This window comes from Oncorhynchus tshawytscha, linkage group LG24 (assembly GCF_018296145.1).
Source record: "Oncorhynchus tshawytscha isolate Ot180627B linkage group LG24, Otsh_v2.0, whole genome shotgun sequence".
Lineage (NCBI taxonomy): Eukaryota > Metazoa > Chordata > Actinopteri > Salmoniformes > Salmonidae > Oncorhynchus > Oncorhynchus tshawytscha.
Genome location: NC_056452.1, coordinates 13,371,423 through 13,395,490, shown reverse-complemented (window position 1 = coordinate 13,395,490; position 24,068 = coordinate 13,371,423). Strand labels below are relative to the sequence as shown.

Sequence of the window (24,068 nt, the reverse complement as noted above, 5' to 3'; positions counted from 1 at the left end):
AATGAAAGTAACCTATTTACTTTGTAATATTTTGATTTTGTGTTTAAAGGAGTTAACAAAAGCATGATTACGCAATCAACCTCTTTACAGACAGACACCCACAAATAACCTACATCTCAAATTTGACTAACGTGTTTTTAGTGCAAAGAACATGTGCATGTGCAAAGAACAGAATGAAATGCATAGATAAAAATCAGGCTTTGATGTTTACTTTTTGCCTTGGAGATTGGTCTCCAGTGAAGTCAGTGCGCTATTTAGCCGATCTGCACTTTCCTTCAATCGTTGTTCTAGTTGCCTTGACATATGTATCATCTCCTCTCTCATTTCCTGTTGTATTATCGTCCTCAACTCTGACTTGGGCGATGGATCTAATAGAGAAAAGAGACACTTTTACAAACAGGAAATTTCACAAGTTGCAACTGAAGTGTCGATATTTAGAACCAGGCGTGTTACAACACAATTTCTCTAGTCTATACAGGTGCCTTGCATGAGCAACCATGTAATACCTGTATTAGCCACCTCTGGACCCGTGTTCATTGCTTCAATGGGCTGCTCCCCTTCTGCCGTCTCTGGCTCGTTTTCCTTCTTGCCGTACCCATCTGGTGTACGCAGATAAAACATGAATTCATACTGTTCCCCTGATCACATGGGTATGGTGGATATTTCAGAGCTTGCGCAATAACACCGACCTGATGATACTGCGTCAGTCTCAGTGACAGGGTCTTCGTCTGGCATGCCAGAGTAGGAAAAAGACATATCCAATCTAACCTAAGAGACAAGGAGCAAAACACTAACTTCAAGTTACAGTTTAGCCCCCAAAAAACAACGTGTGTGTTATTTAGAAAAATATATGGCTCCCAGATATCTAATGTGTGGAGATTACCTGAGGGGTGAATATGTACTTGTACAGATTGTAATGTCTAAAATAGGTGTTAAGGAGATACTTCAAGATCTGGGTCACGTCCTCAGAGCTGAACAGGCTGATACTGAAGGGAGGCCTCTGTGGCAGGTAGAAAACAATAGAATAATGGTGAAATGTAAGAGTTTGTCCATGAAAATGTCCAAAACACAAGACTGAATTACAATTCATACATTGGTGAGATTGTGAAGTAAATAGAACATGTGGGAATAAACAGTATTGCCTCTTCGGATACACAAACTCACCCTGACAGAGTGACAGAGCAGAAGTTCACTGCAGTATGCATAGCAATGGCCCATATTGTTGAGTGGAGTTTCTGAACAAAGAAATGCAAAGTTATTAACATTGCAGAGTCAATGCTGCTGACATAAAACTGTCTTCCTCTTGCTAAAACAGCACAAGACCAAACAATGAGCAGTAGCCCATTACCAGTGTTAGCCTGATGCATGCTCTTGACGATGGAGAGGAGGACAGATGTCTGCTCCCTGTTGAAGTTGCTCTCTCTACAGAACAGCACTGTGTGGACATAGAGCTCCAGCAGGACTCCCCTCCTCGGCTCAGGAATGTTTACTCCCAGCACACAGCATAGAGTTCTGAGTAAAAAGTAACCAGTTAACCACAATGTCCGGGATTTTGTGTGTGTGTGGCCACAAACAAGGATAGAGACCTCTCTAGCTCTGGTATGGCCTTGGTGTTTTCAATTTCCTCCATGTCACTGTAGCTTACATCTGCCCTGTGAACACACACAAATAGAGGATTTCAATCGAATTGTAAGCCTATAACGTTAGTTTGCAGAAAAATCTTGAATACGGCTGTACGTGCCCCCCTACCATAGCAAGACTTTTGGGTTCAGGGGGTCAGGTTCCTATAAAAGAAAGTACTCAATTAATTAAGATGTATCTACAATATAGCAATGGAAGAAAAATGCCCCCAATTGAGTAGCAATGAATTCGAGGCATACAGCTACATTAACAGTTAGCTAGCTTGCTACTGTACCTAGAAAGCTAAATGTCCAAGCTCTTTCAGTTGACAGCTAGCAAGGCTAACATTAGTTGGTCAGACCCTCTCTTACCTTTATTTTCCCAGCCAAATTCATTTATCTGGTTAAATATAAATTAATAGATTTGAAACTAATTTGCATTAGCAAAAAAATGCTAGATTACACTTTTTTTGTTTACTCTAACGTGTCCTAGCAACACCGTTTTTTTTCCCCCGGTGGCGCACCAACAGTAAAGATTTCCCAATGCATTGCGCGCACAGTATAATAAACTCAAGCCCCCTTATAATACATTCAAGCACAAAAGCTTGAAATAAATACTTTTCGCTGCTTCTGTGCTGTAGCAATGTAATTCGTTTGAAGTATCATAGAAATAGAAGACCAATAGCCTATAGGAATGTCTTTGCTTCATTATAGCAAATTAATAATAGGCTACAATCAATTAATATGCCTACTTTTCGTATAGATGTATGTGAAATAAGTTATATATCAAATGCATGACACATTATGCAAGTTGTTTTTAATGCATTTATGTTTCTTCTTACACATTAAACATGACTCTTTCAATGACTCAATGTTATTTGTCACTGGTCAGCTCTGTCACCACTCACCAGTCCATACTGCATGTGCTATGCCATGGAGTTTAAGAACATTATCCCTCTTAATCCACTTTACCTTCTGTTGCATGCAGGTGCATATGCTTATGTCAGACGGAGAGAGAGAGAGAGAATGAAACACGTTTCATGTTTTTACGTTGAGAATCTGTCTGTGCGTATTAGTTGTATTATTTGTCTGCAGGCTGAACATTTGTCCAGGTAAATCTATTTAGATAGTGTGGTATCTTCTCCTCAGCAGACGGTCATTAGCGGTCCTATTGGAGTGTTATTTACAGTACAATTACTTTAGCCATGGAGGACCCAGAATTGCGTCAACTAAAGCTGGACAATCAGGTAAGGAAATCAAAATGATACTATAATTCAGATGACTTCCTCTAAACTGACATTCATGACAATATTGTGTAATAAAGGCAAATGTCACCAAATATGTGGTCTACAGATCCAGTGTATAAGCCAAATAAAAGCAACCAGTCTCTCTAGATACTAGTCTATATAAACCTCAATTTATTAACCTATTCGAAAGAAAATCATGTGTGGTTTAAATTGTGAATATTGAAACAATGTAACATTTTACATTTAGTGGTATAGATGAAACATGACAATCTTACAATAAGAATTAACTCTTAGTTACCCTTTCATATAGGCTAATCAAAGAAATAGGTAAACTGCTTTTGAAAGTGATGCAAGTGGTTGTTGTGTTTTTGAACCCGATGGAGAGGCAGAACATTGATGCAATCTTGGAATTAAGATTAAGCCCAAAATCTCCCTCAGCGTTCACTTTTGATGAAGAAGCAGCAGAGAAGGAGGGCCGATACCCAAATGGTCACAGCCAATAGGGACGCTCGACCCAAGAAAAGCAAGCAGAAGACTGGAGCAGATGACACAGACCTGTTGATTACTCAATCCCAGAGCAACAACTCCTTAAATGGTTGGTGATATGAACACTCAATGTATAGTACTCTCACAATACAGTATACTGAACCACAGAACAGTCATACAACTGTGTTGGCTGCATTATCAGTCTTTCAAATACATATCCCCATATTGACACCATTCTTATCAAGAATAAAACATTGTTGAATGGTTACAACCTCTGTCAAGATGTAGGCGAGAACTATTAGTTGTACATCTTTCACCAATAACCATCTAGTACTGTATGCCTGACTTGTAATGGCCATGTTATACTCTTCAGCTGAAGAAGCCCATGATAACCCACTGGAGGAAATTACTCTAGGAGAGCTCAGCCTAAAAACCACTGATGCTACAGATGAGATGCCCCCCGAGAAACCCATCATCACCAAAACTATGGACGTGGAAATTGACAGCCAGCCAAAGCCTAAACTTAGTACAGAAAATGAAGGCCCAGCAGAAGTGAAAAAGAAAGAGAAGGAGAAGAAAGAGAAAGGTGTGAAAAAGGAGAAGGCGCAAGCAAAACGTGAGATCATTTTATCCTATGAGATATGACACACACACACACACACACACACACACACACACACACACACACACACACACACACAGCAAAAACAGCAGCAAACACACAGCAAAAATACACAACACACACACACAATATCATGTGTGTATGTGTTGTGTATTTTTGCTGTGTGTTTGCTGTGTGTGTGTGCGTATCTGTGATTGTTTGTCAGAGGAGGCATCCTCAAGGAGGAATAGAAAGATGGTCCTCCTCAAAATGTAGTAAAAAATACTATTCTGTCTTATGTTTTAGAGTTAGAACAGAATGAGGATAAGGGAGAGGAGAAAGAGAAGGAGAAGCGAGAGAAAAAAACAAAAAAGGACAAATTGAAAGGACACACCCCAAGTAAAGAGAAGAAAAACAAGACTGATGAACAAGAGGGTAAGAGATACGAATGTCTTACACAATGCTGAATGTGTGATGATAACCTCTGCCACCGTATGTATATGAGATGTGCACAGACATGGTTACAAATGCTTGCTCAGAAGGCTTGGTTTTGAAGGCTTTGTCATTGGTTTGTGTTTTTTAGAAGAATGTGAGTTTACAGCTAAAGGCATCTGTAGGCCTTGCCCCTTGAGACGTAACTTTGGCTCCAAAGCCACTGTTGTGCTATGAAAGGGCAAACAGTAAATGGCTCACGATAGCCTGACTGCCCTGTTCAGTGGGCATCAGGTACGGAACCGAGCCAGATAGACCCAGGTATTCTGATCCTCTTCAGGAGGGCAAGGTGTATGTCTATAACCCATTGATCAAGCATGTTTGTTGTCGTCCTATCAAACTGATGTACTCTAGAACTATCAGCAATGCACTTGGACTAACCTTAAAAAGTACCCGAAGTCATGTACTGTATAACTCATTCTCTTCATGTTCTGTAAAGACATAAGAGATCTGGCTGCTTTAATCTGTTTCCTGTGACTAACTAGTAGATATGTTTTCCAGAAAAACACAACATATTCAGAACAAAGTTGATGTGACTGCAAAGTTATTTGGATGCTGTAGCTACATACTTTACACAATATGCAGAGCAACACAAAATGTTTTATAACACATTTCATTACTACCTTTCAGCATTACCATATTTTTATATTTCTCTCAATTTCCAGCAAACACTATCACTAAGTCTCCAGCTATTCAGATAGATTCCGTAGTAGAGTTTGAGACACCAGAATGGGACAGTGATGGTGAGAGAAAGGATTGGTCAAAAAGCCCCATCCCAGGAACACCCAAGAAAAAACAACACCTCAACACATGTGAGTCATACGTTTGCAAGGTATACTGAACAAAAATATAAACGCAACATGTAAAGGTTTGGTCCCGTATTTCATGAGCTGAAATAAAATATCCCAGAAATGTTCCATATGCACAAAAAGCTTATTTCTCTCAAATTTGGTTTACATCCCTGTTAGTGAGCATTTCTCCTTTGCCAAGATAATCCATCCACCTGACAGGTGTGGCATATCAAGAAGCTGATTAAACAGCATGATCATTACACAGTTGCACCTTGTGTTGTGGACAATAAAAGACCACTCTAAAATGTGCAGTTTTTTCACACAACACAATGCCACAGATGTCTTAAGTTTTGAGAAAGAGTACAATTGACATGCTGACTGCAGGAATGTCCACCACAGCTGTTGCCAGAGAATTGAATGTTAATTTCTCTACCATAAGCCGCCTCCAACGTCATTTTAGAGAATTTGGCAGTACGTCCAACCGGCCTCACAACCGCAGACTACATGTAACCAGGCCAGACCAGGACCTCCACATCCAGCTTCTTCACTTGCCGGATCGGCTGAGACTAGTCACCCGGACAGCTGATGAAACTGTGGGTTTGCACAACCGAATAATTTCTGCACAAACTGTCAGCAACTGTCTCAGGGAAGCTCATCTGCGTGCTCGTCATCCTCACCAGTGTCTTGACCTGACTGCAGTTCGGGGTCGTAACCTACTTCAGTGGGCAAACGCTCACCTTCGATGGCCACTGGCATGCTGGAGAAGTGTGCTCTTCACGGATAAATCCTGGTTTCAACTGTACCGGGCAGATGGCAGTCAGTGTGCAAGGCATTGTGTGGGCGAGCAGTTTGCTGATGTCAACTTGGTGAACAGAGTGCCCCATGGTGGCGGTGGGGTTATGGTATGAGCAGCAGTAAGCTACATACAATGAACACAATTGCATTTCATTGATGGCAGTTTGAATGCGCAGAGATATCGTGACGAGATTCTGAGGCCCATTGTCGTGCCATTCATCCGCTACCATCACCTCATGTTTCAGCATGATAATGCAAGGCCCCATGTCTCAAGAATCTGTACACGATTCCTGTAAACTTAATATTTCCCAGTTCTTCCATGGCCTGCATACTCACTAGACATGTTAACCACTGAGCATGTTTGGGATGCTCTGGATTGAAGTGTACGACAGTGTGTTCCAGTTCCCGCCAATATCCAGCATTTTCACACAGCCATTGAAGAGGGGTGGGACAACATTCCACAGGCCACAATCAACAGCCTGATCAACTCTATGCAAAGGAGATATGTCGCACTGCATGAGGCAAATGTTGTGTTTATATTTTTGTTCAGTGTATAATTACCGGTATAAACTAAACTGACCTTCCGGTATACTGCAAAGAGTTTCCCTTTTGTTTACATGAAATAACTGTGAATATGTTGTTTCCACTGCTACAGCAAGGTGCCAAATAAGTGACAATGAGAGGGAGGAAGATGAAATTCTTGAAAGAGAGAAAAAAGAGAAAACTCCAAAAAAGACAAAAAAAGCTGAGAAAGCAAATCTCGCACTGCTTAACTCCAACTACAGGCAGCAGGACACCTCAGACAGCGACGACAACATTGGAAGAGTAAGAGTGTGATAAAAACGTCACTCTAAAAGAACAGTGTTTGTCCATTTTACAAATGAACCATTTTCCCTTTAACCTAGATATGGTAGCCATTACCTTATAAATGTCTTTCATTCAGACAATTTATGTCTGAAAAAAAATCCTTTCCTCCCATCTCTTCCTCTTTCTTTTCTCTCCTTCCCTCTCCCTACTCTTCCCATTTCCTTCCTGTCTCTGTCCCTCAGGTGACAACCCCTGTCTCAGTTGAAGATCTTGAAAAGTTTGCCCTGCATCCAGCCCCTAGAGATACGACAATCCAGTGCAGAATCACTCGGGACAGGCGGGGCGTGGAGAAAGGAATGTACCCCACTTACTATCTCCATATGGAGAAGGAGGATGGGAAGAGGGTAAGGGTGCTAAAGAAAATGTTCAACGGAATATATGGCTGGCCAATGTGAATGCTCTTGTTGCAAGTCTTTCCTTGTGCGGTATGTGATTGGCCAGCCTTTATGTCAGTTTGATCATCAGAATAATTGCACTCATGTAACTGCTGTTTTCTCATTGTCCATTCTTGATTTCTCCCTCCATCCTCCCTTAATACTCCTCTTTCTCTCTACCTCTCTCAGGTGTTTTTAATGGCAGGCAGGAAGAGGAAGAAGTGCAAAACCTCCAATTATCTCATTTCCATTGATCCAACAGAACTTTCCAGAGACACAGACAGTTATATAGGCAAACTAAGGTAACTAACCCCCAACTGATCTATGTTCAACCATAAAAAAATGTGTGAACAACTTTTCATTTAGTTTAGTATTATTTTCCATTCTGTCTGTCTGTCTGTTTATTTATTGTGTCCATCTGTCCCGTTCTTCTGTTTAACTTCACAGTACTATGTAAATCGTATGATCAATCCCTTTCAGATCAAATGTGCTAGGCACCAAATTCACAGTGTTTGACGACGGGGATAACCCAGATAAGAAGCCTTTCGTCAAAGAGTGTGAGTCAGTTCGGCAAGAGCTTGCCGCAATCTGTTATGTGAGTCAAACCTAATTTTACATCTTTACAATGACTTCTTTAATTTACTGTAGGCTTTTGCCTCCTGATAAAAAATAAATCAGACCAATAACTATGACCTTGTCTTCTGTATTTTTGTCTTTCAGGAGAAGAATGTTCTAGGTTTCAAAGGCCCCAGGAAAATGACGGTGGTTATTCCTGGCATGATGGAGAATGATGAGAGAGTGTGCATTCGTCCAAAAAGTGTATGTTTATCGACACCTAAGACTCCTGAGATTGAGACCTAAGGTTAAATTCATCAGGCCACTAAACCAATACATATGATGCAGAATAGAATAAGAGAATAGAATGAGTACCTATATAAATAAAGATATGGTACGGACAGTCTGTTTACCACTCTCTCCTTCATCTACTGTTATCTCTCAGGATATAGAGTCTCTGCTCTCCCGCTATGAGAATGGTAACACTGACAACCTAGTGTGCCTCATGAACAAGTCCCCCAGCTGGAATGAACAGACACAGTCCTACGTGCTCAATTTCCACGGCCGAGTCACACAGGCCTCCGTCAAAAACTTCCAAATAGTTCACCCTGACAACGGTAAGATAGAGCCATTGTTTGCTGAGAAATAGAGGTGCTTTAGGCCGCCTGATTGGCTATAAGCTGTCTTAGAATACCCTTTCTATATTTCTGCATGTAGTGGCTTAAAAATCACTTAATTCACTTAATTCACCCGCCCCCAATGCCAACTAACCCTTTTATAATGTACTGCTATCCAACTCCCCACCACCCTGCTGACTATGGGACAATTACACTCCCTTCCAGAGGACTACATTGTGATGCAGTTTGGTCGGGTGGCAGAGGACGTATTCTCAATGGACTATAGCTTCCCTATGTGTCCCCTGCAGGCCTTCGCCATCACGCTCTCCTCCTTCGATGGCAAACTGGCTTGTGAGTGATACCAAGTGTGGACAACTCAATCAAGCAGAAGCAGAGCCTTAATGGCTTACCATTACAGTTCTATCACAGTATTAATTGTCAATGTGCATTCCAGGTAGTGTTGGATAAGTGTTTGATATTTTTCAACACCTGAGATTACAGAAAGTATTTTTTAGATTTGACAAAAATTTGACGAAACTAATCAACGTCATTGAGTATAGGTTATGATTCAGTCTCAATAAGGAACACATATTGCTACATGTTATCTGAAAAACAGCAACTAGGTCCTCTGAATTATATATTGTGCTTAGATGTCTGGTAGATGTAACCACTAGAATGACAATGTTGCACAGCATACCTGTTTTGTGCAGGCTGTTTGATCATATTTGAACTGAAACATTTTTATAAGAAATATGTATAAGAAATATGTCCAATTCATTTATTTAATATTGATTGCAGTCTTAAGGCTCCGCTCCACATTATCAAAGTGTAACGTATTCATGTTTTCCATTTTTTTCTACATTCCACATAATCTCATATGTGCAACATATACTGAGTATACCAAATATTAGGAACACCACCCCTGTTGCCCTCAGAACGGCCTCAATTCGTCAGGGCATGGGCTCTACAAGGTGTCGAAAGCATTCAACAGGGATGCTGGCCCATGTTGACTCCAATGCTTCCCACAGTTGTGTCAAGTTGGCTGAATGTCCTTTGGGCGGTGGACCATTCTTGATACACACAGGAATCATCTGCACTGATTGAAGTGGATTTAACAAGTGACATTAATAAGGAATCATAGCTTTCACCTGGATTCAAATGGTTAGTCTATGTCATGAAAAGAGCAGGTGTCCTTAATGTTTTGTATACTCACTGTAACAAGGCAGCTGCAGGGCTCTAGACTGCAACCATTTAGTCGCATTTTGAGATCTTCCCAGCGAACGTTTCCATAACGTTCCCTAAAGGTTCTCCTTTGGTTCTTAGAAAAATAACCTTCCCAAAAACGTTCCCAGAAGCAAGATTTGTTATCTGGGCTTTGACTTGGCTTTGCGAGTTCCATTTTAATTGGTTGCATCGGTGCGAGCTGCCATTTCTAGCTGGTCACTTCACTTCTCTCAAAACGTTCTATTTGGGGGCGGCAAAAACCACAATTTGGTCAAATCTAAAAGTGCACCATTTTTCTGATCCCTGAATGAAATAGTCAGGTTTGCTCTGTGCTTGTTTCTCCCTTGCTGCTCCCAAGTAGGTTAGTTGGAGAGCAAAATGCATTCTGATTGTAACATTTCAAAATTCAATTGCGGGAAAATAAAAGTTTAGAAGCTGTTGTGACTGTTGGAGAGAGGAGGGTCTAAGGTTTCTGAAAGGTATTACATTTATTTCTCAAGTCTCAATATTGGCTGTTTAAGCACAGTTTTTAACCAAACTATCTGGTAGGCTATATCTTTGAGATATACGGAGTGGAGTGCGGGAAGCACACATCTGCCATTTGCGGTGATTGCATAGGCCTATAAATAAATGATTGGGTATGCTGCAAAGTTTTTAGGAAATTACAATTACTGTTAGATTAATCAATTACACAACTAACTACCGGCATATTATATTTAGCTATCTAACTAATGCATTTTGAGTTTACAAATTAATTAGCCTATGTGATATTTGTACACACAATAGATGTAAGCAAATTTATATCTATTTAACAGAAGAAATCTGCAGTTCTGGAGCCCTATTTTGAGAGTAAAATATAGCAACAATAGACTAAATGTCAACCCATTCATGACAATCACTGGTTTAGGGTGCATGTCAAGATATATTGATCATGCACTCCTGCTTGGACATGTTCCATTTTCCATTGACATTTTAGTCATTTAGCAGACGTTCTTATCCAGAGCGACTTACAGATTGTGCATTCATCTTAAGACAGTTAGGTGGGACAACCACATACTGTATCACAGTCATAGTAGGTAAATACATTTTTCCTCAATAAAGTATCTATCAGCAAAGTCAGAGCTAGTATGAGGGACAAGAGTCAAGTGCGAGCGTTAGTTCACAAAAGGCTTTTTTTAATGTTAGATGAAATAACTTATTTTCTGAATCATATCATCTCAGTAGCACTGTGAACGTCTTTTTAAAATGGCTGGTCATTTTTTCCTATTGCGTGATGCTGCAACAAGTTTGGTACGACCAAATTATGGGCTGGTGCCACCAACTGAAAATGTAAGTAGCACCGGTGCCACCAGGAAATTAGTCTGGATTCCTGAAGCTGCAAAGAGCCTCTATTTAAGATAATGATGTGGAATTTGCCATAAATTGTTATTGATAGAATGTTTACTGATGTATAAAACTGTCATGTTGATTAATCATTTTTATACTATGGCATTGTTGAATACTTGTTTCTGATTGGCTTGAAGGACAATTTAGAGCGTGCATTATTTTCCTGTAATGCATGGTATATCAGCACGGTAGCGTTCAATGGCTATAGTTCATCCTTACATGTTCTATGTTTGAGCTGCTTTTGAAGGCAAAGGTCGAATTGAAAACATTACTGGCATTGATGAATTGGATTTTCAGCCACGTCTATTTCTATGGGCACAAGCACTGTTCATGACACAAACTATTCACACCCCTATTGTTGGTGGAGAGAACATTTTGCAAGTTTGAAGTCTATTTCCTGAAATTATAAAAATGTTCTCATGGGATGCAGAGAACATTTAGCAGTTTTAAAGCTACTTTTCATGCAATTCTATACATTTTGCCATGTCTAATGTGCATTCATGTGATATTTGACTGACTCAAACGTTACATCAGAATGTATGGTCTAAAAAACCTACCTAAAAAAACATTAGCTGACATGGGCTAGTTGATCTGGACATTTCTGACACATTATAGCTCTCTAAGATATTCAATGACTGGTTTGACAAGAGGAAAACTGTTGACGCATTACCCAATTTCAAAATGACACCTTGTGCATTCTACTATTATAACGTTCAAGAGAAAATTTAAAGCCAGACTGAGTTCCGTTAAAAAAAGACAGGGTGCGCCCCACAGTTTGAGAACCAATGATCTAAACAAGCAAGTCTGTTTGTATGGTTACCAAGGCAACTACTGTAGTTATCTAGTAAACTTGCTAGCTACTTCAGTGGATGTTGAATGCATTTCTACCTGTAAATAAACACATTTCTAGGGACAAATGTGTTAAATGTGTTAAATTATAGCCATGGCATAAAACATCTTGTAAACCCATTACTCTGTGTTGATGTTGTTTTTGTACAGGAAGTTAGTATCTTCTCTCCCCACTATCTCCTTTTGGTCTCTTTATCGCAGTCAAGGACGGAAATACTTTTAGTCAAAGAACTTAATGAATATACCAATCTTCACTGCTGATCTGGAAACACTACATCCAACAGATGTAGATAAACCCAATGACTCATGATTTCTCCTCTTGCACAACAGTTACAAAAGTAATTTCGATATCGATAACAGTCAAGCTTTCAGCACTTACTGTATTGCTGAACGCAGAGAGCAATTGAGTTTCACAGATATAAGAATAGGCCACAGTTAAGCCCTGTGGTAAATGAATTTGACCACAAAACACGTTTTCTGATGTAGCCTATCTATTCTGTTTCTGAGTGAAACCTTACACCAAAACTAACTTTAGACGTTGTCTGCGGAGTTAAAAGATGCCTTTCCTCTCAATAAAGAAACACACTTCCTGTGTTAATGATGTTTAGTTTGAACTGACAATAATATTGGCAATGATGACTGAAGACATTTATAAGCATCTTCCTGTGAGATAAAAGTGTTTCCTAATAACCTCTACTGTTCCTCTGCCACAAACTTGTCACTTGATTAGTGAAAGTTGCTCACAAACTTAGGTTACCATGATTTAGGCCCAAGTTATATTAGTTATCCCAGTTTGCTTGCTGTATGGTGAGGATATTAGTTTATTTTTCTTGCCTCCCTGTAAAAAAAAAGATTTAAAAAAAGGTGTATTACCTATTATTGCCCATTACTAATCTCTCACACTTTAGGACAGGAGTATTTCCTGGTGAGGTCACATGGTCAGGAAAAACTCTTATCCCTAAAACTAAGTAGTCAATTCACAAGTTTAGATCAGAGCCGTATAGAGAGGGAGTTCGGTCAGGTTTTAGAATGACTGCCATGTAAACGTCTTTATTCTCGAAATGTTGGTGACGTAACAATACGAGAGCGTGTCTGATAATTCCATATGAAATGACCTGCTGTGAACAAGCAAAACCGAGCAGCGAATTTAGCAGACGTTGTTATTGATTAGCATTCAGGATAATGTGTATCTAAGTCTGTACTGTGTTGTGGTGTCAAGAAATCTATCTTTACTGGACATCTTCATAGGTTTTGAAAACTATCAGAAATAAGCAGCACAAATCAGAAGCATCAATTATCACTTAGCAATGTCTATGTAGGTGAAAGTGGCTCGCTTGCAACTATCAGACTGAAACCGCATTGGCCCAACTCTCTATATATACACAGTATGACTCTTTAGATAGCTCAGTGATGTAACAGGTGAACTAACACAACACTGTCATTATGTGTTCACTATGTGTGCCAATGTGCATATAGAAACTCAATGATAGTCAGATATGACCAACTTTGACACATGACCAGGAGCTCTGTATCTGCACTTATCTTCTATATACACTGAATTAAATAGATTTATGCAACATGCAACTATTTCAAAGATTTTACTGAGTTCATATAAGGAAATAAATTCATTAAGCCCTAATCTATTGATTTCACATGACTGGGAATACAGATAGGCATCTGTTGGTCACCAATACCGTTAAAAAAGGAAGTAGGGGCATGAATCAGAAAACCAGTCAGTATCTGGTATGACTAGCATTTTCCTCATGCAGCACGACACATCTCCTTTGCATAGAGTTGATTGTGGCCTGTGGAATGTTGTCCCACTCCTCCTCAATGGCTGTGCGAAGTTGCTGGATATTGGCGGGAAATGGAACTTACATGTTGATCCAGAGCATCCCAAACATGCTCAATGGGTGACATGTCTGGTGAGTATGCAGGTCATGGAAGAACTGGATCATTTTAAATTTTTTACATTTGAATCATTTAGCAGACACTCTAATCCAGAGAGTAACGGAGACGCTGAGAGTCGAGAAGCAGGTGCAGGTGAAACATTTAATTAAACAACAAACATGGAACAAGACAATATAACAGTAGAGTCTACGCATAAACACAGGAACAATACTGACTGGGGAAAGAACCTAAGAGAGTGCCAGATATAATCAATACAACAGGTGTAGACCTTACAGTGAAATGCTTACTTACAAGCCCCTAACCAGTAGCGCAGTTTAAAAAAAATACAGATAAGAATAAGAAATAAAAGTAACAAGTAATTAAAATAGTCTGGGTAGCCATTTGATTAGGTGTTCAGGAGTCTTATGGCTTGAGGGTAGAAGCTGTTTAGAAGCCTCCTGGACCTAGACTTGGTGCTCCGGTACCATTTCTGTGCTGTAGCAGAGAGAACAGTCTATAACTAGGGTGGCTGGAGTCTTTGACAAATTTTAGGGCCTTCCTCTGACACCGCCTGGTATAGAGGTCCTGGATGGCAGGAAGCTTGGCTCCAGTGATGTACTGGGCCATACGCACTACCCTCTGTAGTGCCTTGCGGTCGGTGGCCGAGCAGTTGCCATAGCAGGCAGTGAGGCAACTAGTCAGGATGCTCTCAATGGTGCAGCTGTAGAACCTTTTGAAGATCTGAGAACCGATGCCAAATCTTTTCAGTCTCCTGAGGGGGAATAGGTTTTGTCGTGCCCTCTTCACGACTGTCTTGGTGTGCTTGGACCATGTTAGTTTGTTGGTGATGTGGACACCAAGGAACTTGAAGCTCTCAACCTGCTCCACTGCAGCCCCGTCAATGAGAATGGGGGCGTGCTAGGTCCTCTTTTTCTTGTAGTCCACAATCATCTCCTTTGTCTTGATCACGTTGAGGAAGAGGTTGTTGTCCTGGCACCACACAGCCAGGTCTCTGACCTCCTCCCTGTAGACTGTCTCGTTGTTGTCATTGATCAGGTCTACCACTGTTGTGTCATCGGAAAACTTAATGATGGTGTTGGAGTTGTGCCTGGCCGTGCAGTGATGAGTGAACAGGGAGTACAGGAGGGGCCTGAGCATGTACCCTTAAGGGGCCCCTGTGTTGAGGATCAGCGTGGCGGATTTGTTGTTCCCTACCCTTACCACCTCATTAATCCAATCCACATATATTATCAACCACCAAAAGAACGTAGTGGTAAAGTCTTCACCTATTTGATCCATAGCTTTGTATTAATCTGTAACTTCCTTGAGGATACCAATAGCATCCATCTAGACAAAGCTACTCCCATCCTGGTCAAAACTCCTCCTGTGCCTACTTTAGCCTCCTATAACTGGCCTCTGATGACTAACTCGAACTGGTTGGACCAATAACACCGGGACACTAGTTCCTAACAACCCTTTCTGGTAGTTTCTGTCGTATGCGTCCTTTGCTGGTACGAGCCCACCCTACACCAGTCATAGGTGCTGTTAGGTTAACAATTTTCTCCTGTACTTCCAAGCCTAAGTCAGTCACATTAACGATTACCTTTCAGCCATTGAAATCATCTAAGTTCTCAGTGCCATTCTTGTATCTATAACACTGGTACTCATCAGGAGTTAAAGTAAGCCGAGGTGAGTTGGCCGAGTACTTCAATCTGGCCAACCTAGTCCCTGTAAAGTTATTTGCTTTCCTAGGGAAATGTTTCATGTTTACCTTAAATCCTACATCTTGATCTTCTTTGACTCCTTATTCTGTAAGACACTCATCAGTGTATTATATAGTTTATCTTTTACTTTTTATCAATGACAATGGCTTCATATAATTAGTACCGGCAGGTGGTGGATCTGGATGTATCAGAAAGATTACCAAGACTATGATGCAGCTCAGAGTCCCTACTCTTCCCAAAAACCGCCAACCCTCTCTTGCCCTTAGTCGATCGATCTGCTAGGTACCACCCCATACTCATACTCACACCTCTAGGGGCACACACAGTGATGAACTGTCGGGATAGGAAATCTTCATTAAGGAGGTAACCCCCAGACCCTGTTGGTACTCGGTTCTTCTCCTAACTCTGTGTGTGAGCAGCAGTGCTTGTATGTGTACAGTGGGGCAAAAAAGTATTTAGTCAGCCACCAATTGTGCAAGTTCTCCCCTTTAAAAAGATGAGAGATGCCTGTAATTTTCATCATAGGTACATTTCAACTATGACAGACAAAATGCAGGAAAAAAATCCAGAAAATCACATTGTAGGATTTTTAATGACAAGAACCATCATTAACCATCAGGCCATAGTGGAGTTTGGAGTGTGACTGTTTGAGGTTGTGGACAGGTGTCTTTTATACTGATAACAAGTTCAAACAGGTGCCATTAATACAGGTAACGAGTGGAGGACAGAGGAGCCTCTTAAAGAAGAAGTTACAGGTCTGTGAGAGCCAGAAATCTTGCTTGTTTGTAGGTGACCAAATACTTATTTTCCACCATAATTTGCAAATAAATTCATTAAAAATCCTACAATGTGATTTTCTGGATTTTTTTCTCTCATTTTGTCTGTCATAGTTGAAGTGTACCTATGATGAAAATTACAGGCCTCTCTCATCTTTTTAAGTGGGAGAACTTGCACAATTGGTGGCTGACTAAATACTTTTTTGCCCCACTGTATATCTTCAACTTCTAGGTCTACCTGTTCTGGTCCCTAACTCTGGCATTCTATTTTTTTCTACCTGATTAGCTAGAATGTCATCCATTATTTAAAGACATATATCTTAGTAAACCAACTCTAGGGATAATATCTTGACCTAATATTTTACTAACCATAATCGTGTCCGCCAAGTAAGTTTGGAACGCTTCTACCCATTTGCTATATTTATCTATTATTTTTTTTTAAATTAAGTGGTTCATTAACACATAGGCCACAACGTCTGCTATATTTATTTATAAAAAAAAATGTTTTAAGTAGTTCATTATCACATAGGCCACAACGTCTTTCCTAACCTGCAGTGTTTCCTAACCTGCTCCACCATCCATATTCTACAAAGTGTTGTCTAATTACCTGCACCATCCCTCCGGTTGATACGTGGCTCTGCCCATGTATCAATATTGCTGCATACCTAAACAATGACTTAGGTAGTATGGGAAACTTATCCTTGTACCAAAACTCTTCTGAATCCCCCTATTCCTGTCTTAGGATGTGTGACTCCTTCTAATGCCCTTGCTACATCCCTCTGTGTCCATGCCCTATAGACTTCTATCGTGTCTGGTGTGTGTGGGGGAATTGGGGTATCTGCTCATCGTCTTCTAATTATTCTGTGTCGCTTCTGTCTTCTCTCAGTCCTGGCTTATTATGAGATTCTAACCTTCGTAATGCTCCAGGTCTCCTGCTCCTCACTCCCAGTCTCTCCCTTTCATTCTCCTCAAATTGCTTCAGCTTTCTCTCTATCTTGCTCATTTCCTGGCCACCCTCCCTCCTTCTCCTCATACTCCCAAACCATCAAGGTCACCTTAGGCTTCCGCATAGGGCGGGGGAGCCCTTCTCCGTCTGCCTTTTCTACTATCTGTCTGTCGCTCCTTCCCACAACCGTCAGTATCAAATATAGGTTGTTTCCAAATATTTACTAAATGTCTCACTGTCTCCCTGTCTGAACTCATGGATTTGAGAAAAATCACGTCTATGGTAGTAATCTCTAAGTGTCAAATTTCTTACCCTGCATACAACAACAGCTGACTACCTAAAGGAAAATAAAACTTTGCTTGATTTCTAAATATTACTTAAGCCACCTTAAAATCATTATTACAAATTACCTTAAATTCATTATCCAAATGGCCCTCCCATGAGGCTGATCAGACCACAAAGGAAAGTCATGATAGAGGTCAAAAGTCATACCACCCTTTCACAGTAATGTTTCTTACTATATTCGACAAATTAAAGAAAAACCATCAAACATTTTCTACATGTTGTATCCCAGGTTCCCAAAACATTCCTTTATCAAAAATAATTCCCGTGTTTAATTAAAATTCACAAAATAAAACTTCCAAATGTTTGTATATAATAAAAATTCCATATGTTTGTGTACCCCCTTTAAAGATATCGTCTCTCTAGGAAAAATGGAAATCTCCTCAAACCCCTAGGTTAAAAACAAACAAAACATTTCCAGACCTTTTCAATTTAGAAGAAACATGCCTCTATCTCACTCACTCCCTTCAAGATTACAGCCCTCAGAAAACATGTCCAAAGAGAGACAATGAATCACTCCTTTACCCAGAAAAAAACACTTGGTCAGCATTCATTATACTACCCCGATTCAGAAACCCAAACGTTGACTACAAACAACACCTAATAATAATGATAATTCCATTGTCCTCTCTCCGATCATTAGTTTTACATTTCCTCAATGGTTATATGTACTTAATTGAACATGCGCTACCCTTGGACACAATACTGTACTTTAAATCTATGAAATTCCCCTACTACTTAACTAGTTTGGCCCAAGCTTGCTTTGCAACATTAAAACCCATTCAGTCTGTCTGCAAACAGTCTCTCAAAATGCTGATAGGAATACCCTGCCATTAGACACACACGACTGAGATTAATGTGCACTGTCCCTTTAAAATAAAATTAACTCAACCTGCAATCCACTTTGCTGACCTGACATTGTTCCATGTAATGGAAACAGATTATAATGTTAGAATTCATAAACTTTCTGTTCCAATTCACTGGTGTTACCTAACAATCAAACCAAGAATCAATAACCAGAAACTATCACAAAACTTTTATCCGACACCAGTCAATCCATAAGAATAAAAACACATTTCGATGGGCACAACTCTATCACAATTATCTCTCCGCTATTATTTAGAATTCACAGGTTATTCCAGCAGACCATTTATGTCACGACTTCCACCGAAGTTGTTCCCTTTCCTTGTTCGGGCGGCGTTCGGCGGTCGACGTCACCGGCTTTCTAGCTGCCACCGATCCATGTTTCATTTTTCCTTTTGTTTTGTCTGTTTTACACACCTGGTTCCCATCTCATGATTATGTTCCTTATTTAACCCTCTGGTTTCCCTTTCTGTTTGTGTGTGATTGTCTTTCGTGTGTTGGAGTTCTATCCTGTTTTGTCCTTGTTTGATAACAGGATTTTTGTTAAATTCTTGGATTGAGTAAATACAGTGTTTTTTTTTACTCTTACCTGTGTCCTGCACCTGACTCCTTCGCTATCTTCTAGATAGACTCTGACAATTTAGGCAAGACAACGTATTACATCGAAATCGTCTCGTTATTATTTAGAATGAATTAGTCTTTCAATTGAACCTAAACAAGCTATTAAAATGTTCAGTTCATATCATAAACAAACACTAGCAACGGTATCTTTCCAGGAAAAACATATCCATAGTTCAACTACTATCAGAAACACAGATTTTAGTCAATTGGTGCTTAGGCTGAGATATGAACCTGAGTCTCACGCATGGTAGGCAAGAAATCTACCATTGGACCACCAGCACTTTTTGAAATGATAAAGACTCCACGCAAATAACTATTTTTATAATTGTCTGTAGTCTTAAAATCAGGCATTATTACTGAGACAATTCCCAGAAAATAGCCCTAATTTAAAGGTCCAAGCATTTCCCCAGCGAGGATTCTCCTTACTCTCTCTCTCGTTGTCTCTGCCTCTCTCTTTCTCTCTGTATGTCCCCTTATCTTCTCTTTTCCTTCCCTCTCTTGACTCTTGTCACTCTCTCTATCTCCTACTCAGAATTTAGGTATAATTACTATTATGACTTTTGATAAGTTATTAGGTCTCACACGCACATCATTTTTTCCCTGCTGACATCCTTCTTGTAACTTTCTCTCACCGATTCTCTACACTTGCCTTTTTGCTCCTACTACTCCCCTCGCTCTCTCATTTGCCTACGTTCCCTCTTCTGTCTCTCCATAAACTGTCTCTGTCTACTGTTCCTTGGTGGGGTCTTACAATCCTCTGCCATGTGGCCTGTTTTATTGCAGTTGTAGCACTTTCTGTCCTCGGGTTCTATCCACTTTCTACTCTCCCTGTTTCCCCCTTTCTTTTTAAAATCCTTCCTGCTCTTTCCTGCAATTTCCCCAAGAGTGGCGATCAAATGTTCTGCTCCTGTCTGTTCTTTCTTAATTTTCTTTTCCTTGCCATTATGCTCATGGTGTATAGCATACCTCTTTACTTCGGCTAATGTGGCTGTTCCCCACCCTATCAGAGTCTCTTTTATGATTTGGCAAATTTCAGGCTTCATACCACTCAAGAAGGCTATTTTTAACTGTTGGTGGTAAGGTCCGTCCTCTCTCTGTCTAGGATCTACCAGTCCACTATTAGCATTGAACACGTCTCTCAGTCTCTATAAATACTGGCTAACAGTTGTTTCCCCATCCCCTTATTTACACTCATGTATCTTTGAAAAGTCTGCATGTCTATGGCAATAGTCCCTAAGATTATTACAGAGCTGTGTCAATTTGTCTGCATAATCCCCATCTCCTGCCCATGGTAAAACCGGTTCTCCTCCTTGCCCTTGGAACCCAGGCTCCCCTCACTGCTGCCCAGTCTTTCCTCACTATCTGTCGGACAGCCATTTCCAATTCTCCTGCATTTAGTTTAAAACTCTCGGTCAGTCCCTCCATATCTCTCCTAAACCCTTCTATTATTACCTTCTACTCTTTTCCGGGCCTCTGACAGCCACACCCTGGCTGTATCCAAACCTTCTGATTGTTTCTGGATGTTATTACCACAGGTTTCATGCATCTGTTCTATTATAACCTCCAGCTTGTCCACATCTAGACGCCCCATAAACCCGTATTTCTGTCTCCATTTCGGACCATAATACCCATTCCTCTTATCCTCAGACTGCATATACCTCTCGTCCCTGGTTAATTCCGGAACCTCTTTTGAGGATTTACCACCCATGTTTATTCAATTACTGTTATGCTTATTCTCACAATCGATGTGTGTACTTACTCAATTATTACATTTCTTTTGTAATATGTATTCTCACTTTCTATGGGTATAACCTCCTTCCTCCTGTTTGGAATAATCAGACCTATTTTGCGCGCCTCCGGTAGATCTCGACTATCCTCTCCAAAACGTATTTCGACAGGGGATCTATATTCATACAAATTACGTCCCTTATAATTTGTATTATTATATTTCGCCTTCTACATTACGTTTTCCGGCTACTGTACTTCAACCCGTTTTACTTTTAGGTCTTACTGTTCGATATTGTACTTCGAAATTTCTTAATTAGATCTGTAACCCAGTGCCGCCAATACTAAGAAAGATACTTTTGTCATAAACTTTCTCTACATTAGATTATATGGACAGTTAAAATCCTCCCTCACAAAAAATGTAAGCATTGATCAAGATAAATGTAAGTTTAGAATTTAACCCCAAACTACTGAATAAAGATCACTGACCTTATCTTGCAGCTGAGAATTCAATGTTGGTTGGATTTCGTCACTGTTTTCTGTTGTGTATCAGTTTGCAACCGGCCTGAAATGGAACCTCAATTTCCAGAGGTCAGGTCTTTAACTTACGGATCTCTGATCTGTCCGTGCATGGTTTTCGGCGCTCCCATGGGACGACAGAAAACAGGTATTGAAATCTGTCTCGAAGGACCAAGCTGTCAGGTGTCACATTCTGACCTTAGTTCCTTTGTTTAGTCTTTGTTTTAGTATGGTCAGGGCGTGAGTTGGGTGGGCAGTCTATGTGTGTTTTTCTATGTTGGGGTTTTGAGTTCTGCCTAGTATGGTTCTCAATCAGAGGCAGCTGGCAATCGTTGTCCCTGATTGAGAATCATACTTAGGTAGCCTGCGTTTCACTTTTGGTTTGTGGGTGTTTGTTTCCGTGTGAGTGTTTGGGCCACACGGTACTGTTTCGTTTTTCGTTTTGTTCACATCGTTTATTGTTTTGTATTTCAGTGTTCAGTTTGTTTTGAATAAATCATCATGAACACTTACCACGCTGCGCTTTGGTCCGATCCTTCTTCCACCTCTGAATGCGGTTACATCAGGAGAATTTTCAATCCCAATGATAATAACAATCAATCAATAGCTTTGACCAATCCCCGAGGTTTGTAAGACCATGGGTTTAATAATAATTTGTCAAAGACTCAGTTTATGCAAAAGGTCAGTACAGTTTATTCACGAGAACGTTCTGAAGTCCACAATACAAAGACATCCATTTTATAGTGGCACACATACTTCCACACAAACAGTAGATATCATACACACATACATACACACGAACAGTATGTATCCTACACACATACTGTATCACTACCCAGCCGACAAAGATTATGGAGACCGTGAGAAGCACTCCCTGTCCTCCCCCAAGAATACGGAGACCGGGAGAAGTACTCCCTGCCCTCTCCCAAATCTCTCAGTGGCCCTTAGCCAAGGTCGGCACCGAATTTTGCTCAGACAGTCTGTGTTTAAGATACTATAAACAATATATTGTACAGATATATTGTTTTACCCTAATTCTGACTAAAACTACACACATCATTAATTATAACTTTACTGACTATAATCAATTTCGTACAATTATATGGTTTCAGGGTGGAATATTCTAAATCAGTAATTTAAACATATAAATTCCATTATCAGGTGTTTAGTCCCAGGGTCCTTAGCTTATTGATGAACTTTGAGGGCCCTATGGTGTTGAATGCTGAGCTGTAGTCAATGAATAGCATTCTCACATAGGTGTTCCTTTTGTCCAGGTGGGAGAGGGCAGTGTGGAGTGCAATAGAGATTGCATCATCTGTGGATCTGTTGGGGCGGCATGCAAATTGGAGTGGGTCTCGGGTTTCTGGGATAATGGTGTTGATGTGAGCCGTGACCAGCCTTTCAAAGCAGTTGGTAGTCGTTTAGGGTTGGTAGTCGTTTAGGCAGGTTACTTTAGTGTTCTTTGGCACAGGCAATATGGTGGTCTGCTTAAAACATGTTGGTATTACAGACTCAGACAGGGAGAGGTTGAAAATGTCAGTGAAGACACTTGCCATTTGGTCAGCGCATGCTGGCAGTACACATCCTGGTAATCCGTCTGGCCCTGCGGCCTTGTGAATGTTGACCTGTTTAAAGGTCTTACTCACATCGGCTGCGGAGAGCGTGATCACACAGTCTTCCAGAACAGCTGGTGCTCTCATGCATGTTTCAGTGTTATTTGCCTCGAAGTGAGCATAGAAGTTGTTTAGCTCGTCAGGTAGGCTCGTGTCACTGGGCAGCTCTCGTCTGTGCTTCCCTTTGTAGTCTGTAAAGGTTTGCAAGCCCTGTCACATCCGACGAGTGTCAGAGCCGGTGTAGTACGATTCAATCTTAGTCCTGTATTGATGCTTTGCCTGTTTGATGGTTCATCGGAGGGCATAGCGGGATTTCTTATAAGCTTCAGGGTTAGAGTCCCGTTCCTTGAAAGCAGCAGCTCTAGCCTTTAGCTCAGTGCGGATGTTGCCTGTAATCCATGGCTTCTGGTTGGGGTATGTACGTACGGTCACTGTGGGGGACGACGTCATCGATGCACTTATTGATGAAGCCAATGACTGATGTGGTTTACTCCTCAATGCCATCGGAGGAATCCATGAAACATATTCCAGTCTGTGTTAGCAAAACAGTCCTGTAGCTTAGCATCTGCTTCATCTGACCACTGTTTTTATTGATCTAGTCATTGGTGCTTCCTGCTTTAATTTTTGCTTGTAAGCAGGAATCAGGAGGATAGAATTATGGTCAGATTTGCCAAATGGAGGGCGAGGGAGATCTTTTTTTTATATTGTGTTATTGATTGTATGTTTGTTTATTCCATGTGTAAGTCTGTGTTGTTGTTTGTGTCACACTGCTTTGCTTTATCTTGGCCAGGTCGCAGTTGTAAATGAGAACTTGTTCTCAACTGGCCTACCTGGTGAAATGAAATAAAATACAATTATTTCAGCTCATGAAACATGGGACCAACATGTAAAGGTTCGTATTTTCAGTGTAGAATCATGCACCACCACAAAAACACATATACTCGCTATTTCACTCACACATCCCCGCTCTCTACAGAGCGCAAACATCTCCTTCTTATTCTATATCTTTCTTTCTACCAAAATATGTGCTCGTTCCTCTTATCCAGTGCCAAATACATATGAACATATATAAATACACAATTATGAGTGCTTTTTTATCCAATATCGTCTTTGTATCTTCACAAACAAGCAGCCTTGGCATGGCA

At 40.5% G+C, this 24,068-nt stretch overlaps 2 protein-coding genes and 1 non-coding gene across 5 annotated transcripts; 2 read left to right on the top strand and 1 right to left on the bottom strand.

Moving 5' to 3' along the window:
* Nucleotides 1-193: 193 nt before the first annotated feature.
* ccdc189 (coiled-coil domain containing 189) lies at nt 194-21,523 on the bottom strand. Of its 3 annotated transcripts, none has more exons than XM_042305340.1 (9): nt 21,281-21,523; nt 1,750-1,784; nt 1,587-1,652; nt 1,349-1,512; nt 1,165-1,235; nt 884-1,000; nt 690-768; nt 507-599; nt 194-368 (listed from the first exon to the last, which is right to left on the bottom strand). In XM_042305340.1, exons 3-9 carry the CDS (start codon nt 1,628-1,630, stop codon nt 208-210), a joined length of 729 nt encoding a protein of 242 aa, XP_042161274.1. In that variant the 5' UTR covers nt 1,631-1,652; nt 1,750-1,784; nt 21,281-21,523; the 3' UTR covers nt 194-207. The 3 variants fall into 3 exon arrangements, with proteins under 3 accessions (XP_042161274.1, XP_024242576.1, XP_042161275.1); XM_024386808.2 differs by lacking the exon at nt 21,281-21,523 and adding an exon at nt 1,992-2,294; XM_042305341.1 differs by lacking the exon at nt 1,750-1,784.
* Nucleotides 2,610-9,460, top strand: si:dkey-220f10.4 (tubby protein). The gene is made up of 12 exons (XM_024386804.2): nt 2,610-2,866; nt 3,305-3,461; nt 3,726-3,968; nt 4,260-4,388; nt 5,111-5,257; nt 6,687-6,856; nt 7,081-7,242; nt 7,462-7,574; nt 7,753-7,867; nt 7,993-8,091; nt 8,273-8,444; nt 8,670-9,460. Exons 1-12 carry the CDS (start codon nt 2,825-2,827, stop codon nt 8,801-8,803), a joined length of 1,683 nt encoding a protein of 560 aa, XP_024242572.1. The 5' UTR covers nt 2,610-2,824; the 3' UTR covers nt 8,804-9,460.
* Nucleotides 4,573-4,701, top strand: LOC112223898. The gene has a single exon (XR_002949391.1). It is a non-coding gene; the product is annotated as a small nucleolar RNA SNORA17 (small nucleolar RNA).
* Nucleotides 21,524-24,068: the final 2,545 nt, after the last annotated feature.

Bases quoted from the DNA above. Each gene is read 5' to 3' on its own strand.
- si:dkey-220f10.4 (XM_024386804.2), top strand. From the start codon at position 2,825: ATGGAGGACCCAGAATTGCGTCAACTAAAGCTGGACAATCAG. The intron at 7,243-7,461 runs GTAAGGGTGCTA...TACCTCTCTCAG, and splicing joins AGAAGGAGGATGGGAAGAGG to GTGTTTTTAATGGCAGGCAG. The intron at 7,868-7,992 runs GTGAGTCAAACC...TTTGTCTTTCAG, and splicing joins AGCTTGCCGCAATCTGTTAT to GAGAAGAATGTTCTAGGTTT.
- ccdc189 (XM_024386808.2), bottom strand. From the start codon at position 2,015: ATGAATTTGGCTGGGAAAATAAAG. The intron at 1,785-1,991 runs GTAAGAGAGGGT...TTTCTTTTATAG, and splicing joins ATTTGGCTGGGAAAATAAAG to GAACCTGACCCCCTGAACCC. The intron at 1,236-1,348 runs GTAATGGGCTAC...TTCTTTGTTCAG, and splicing joins CATGCATCAGGCTAACACTG to AAACTCCACTCAACAATATG.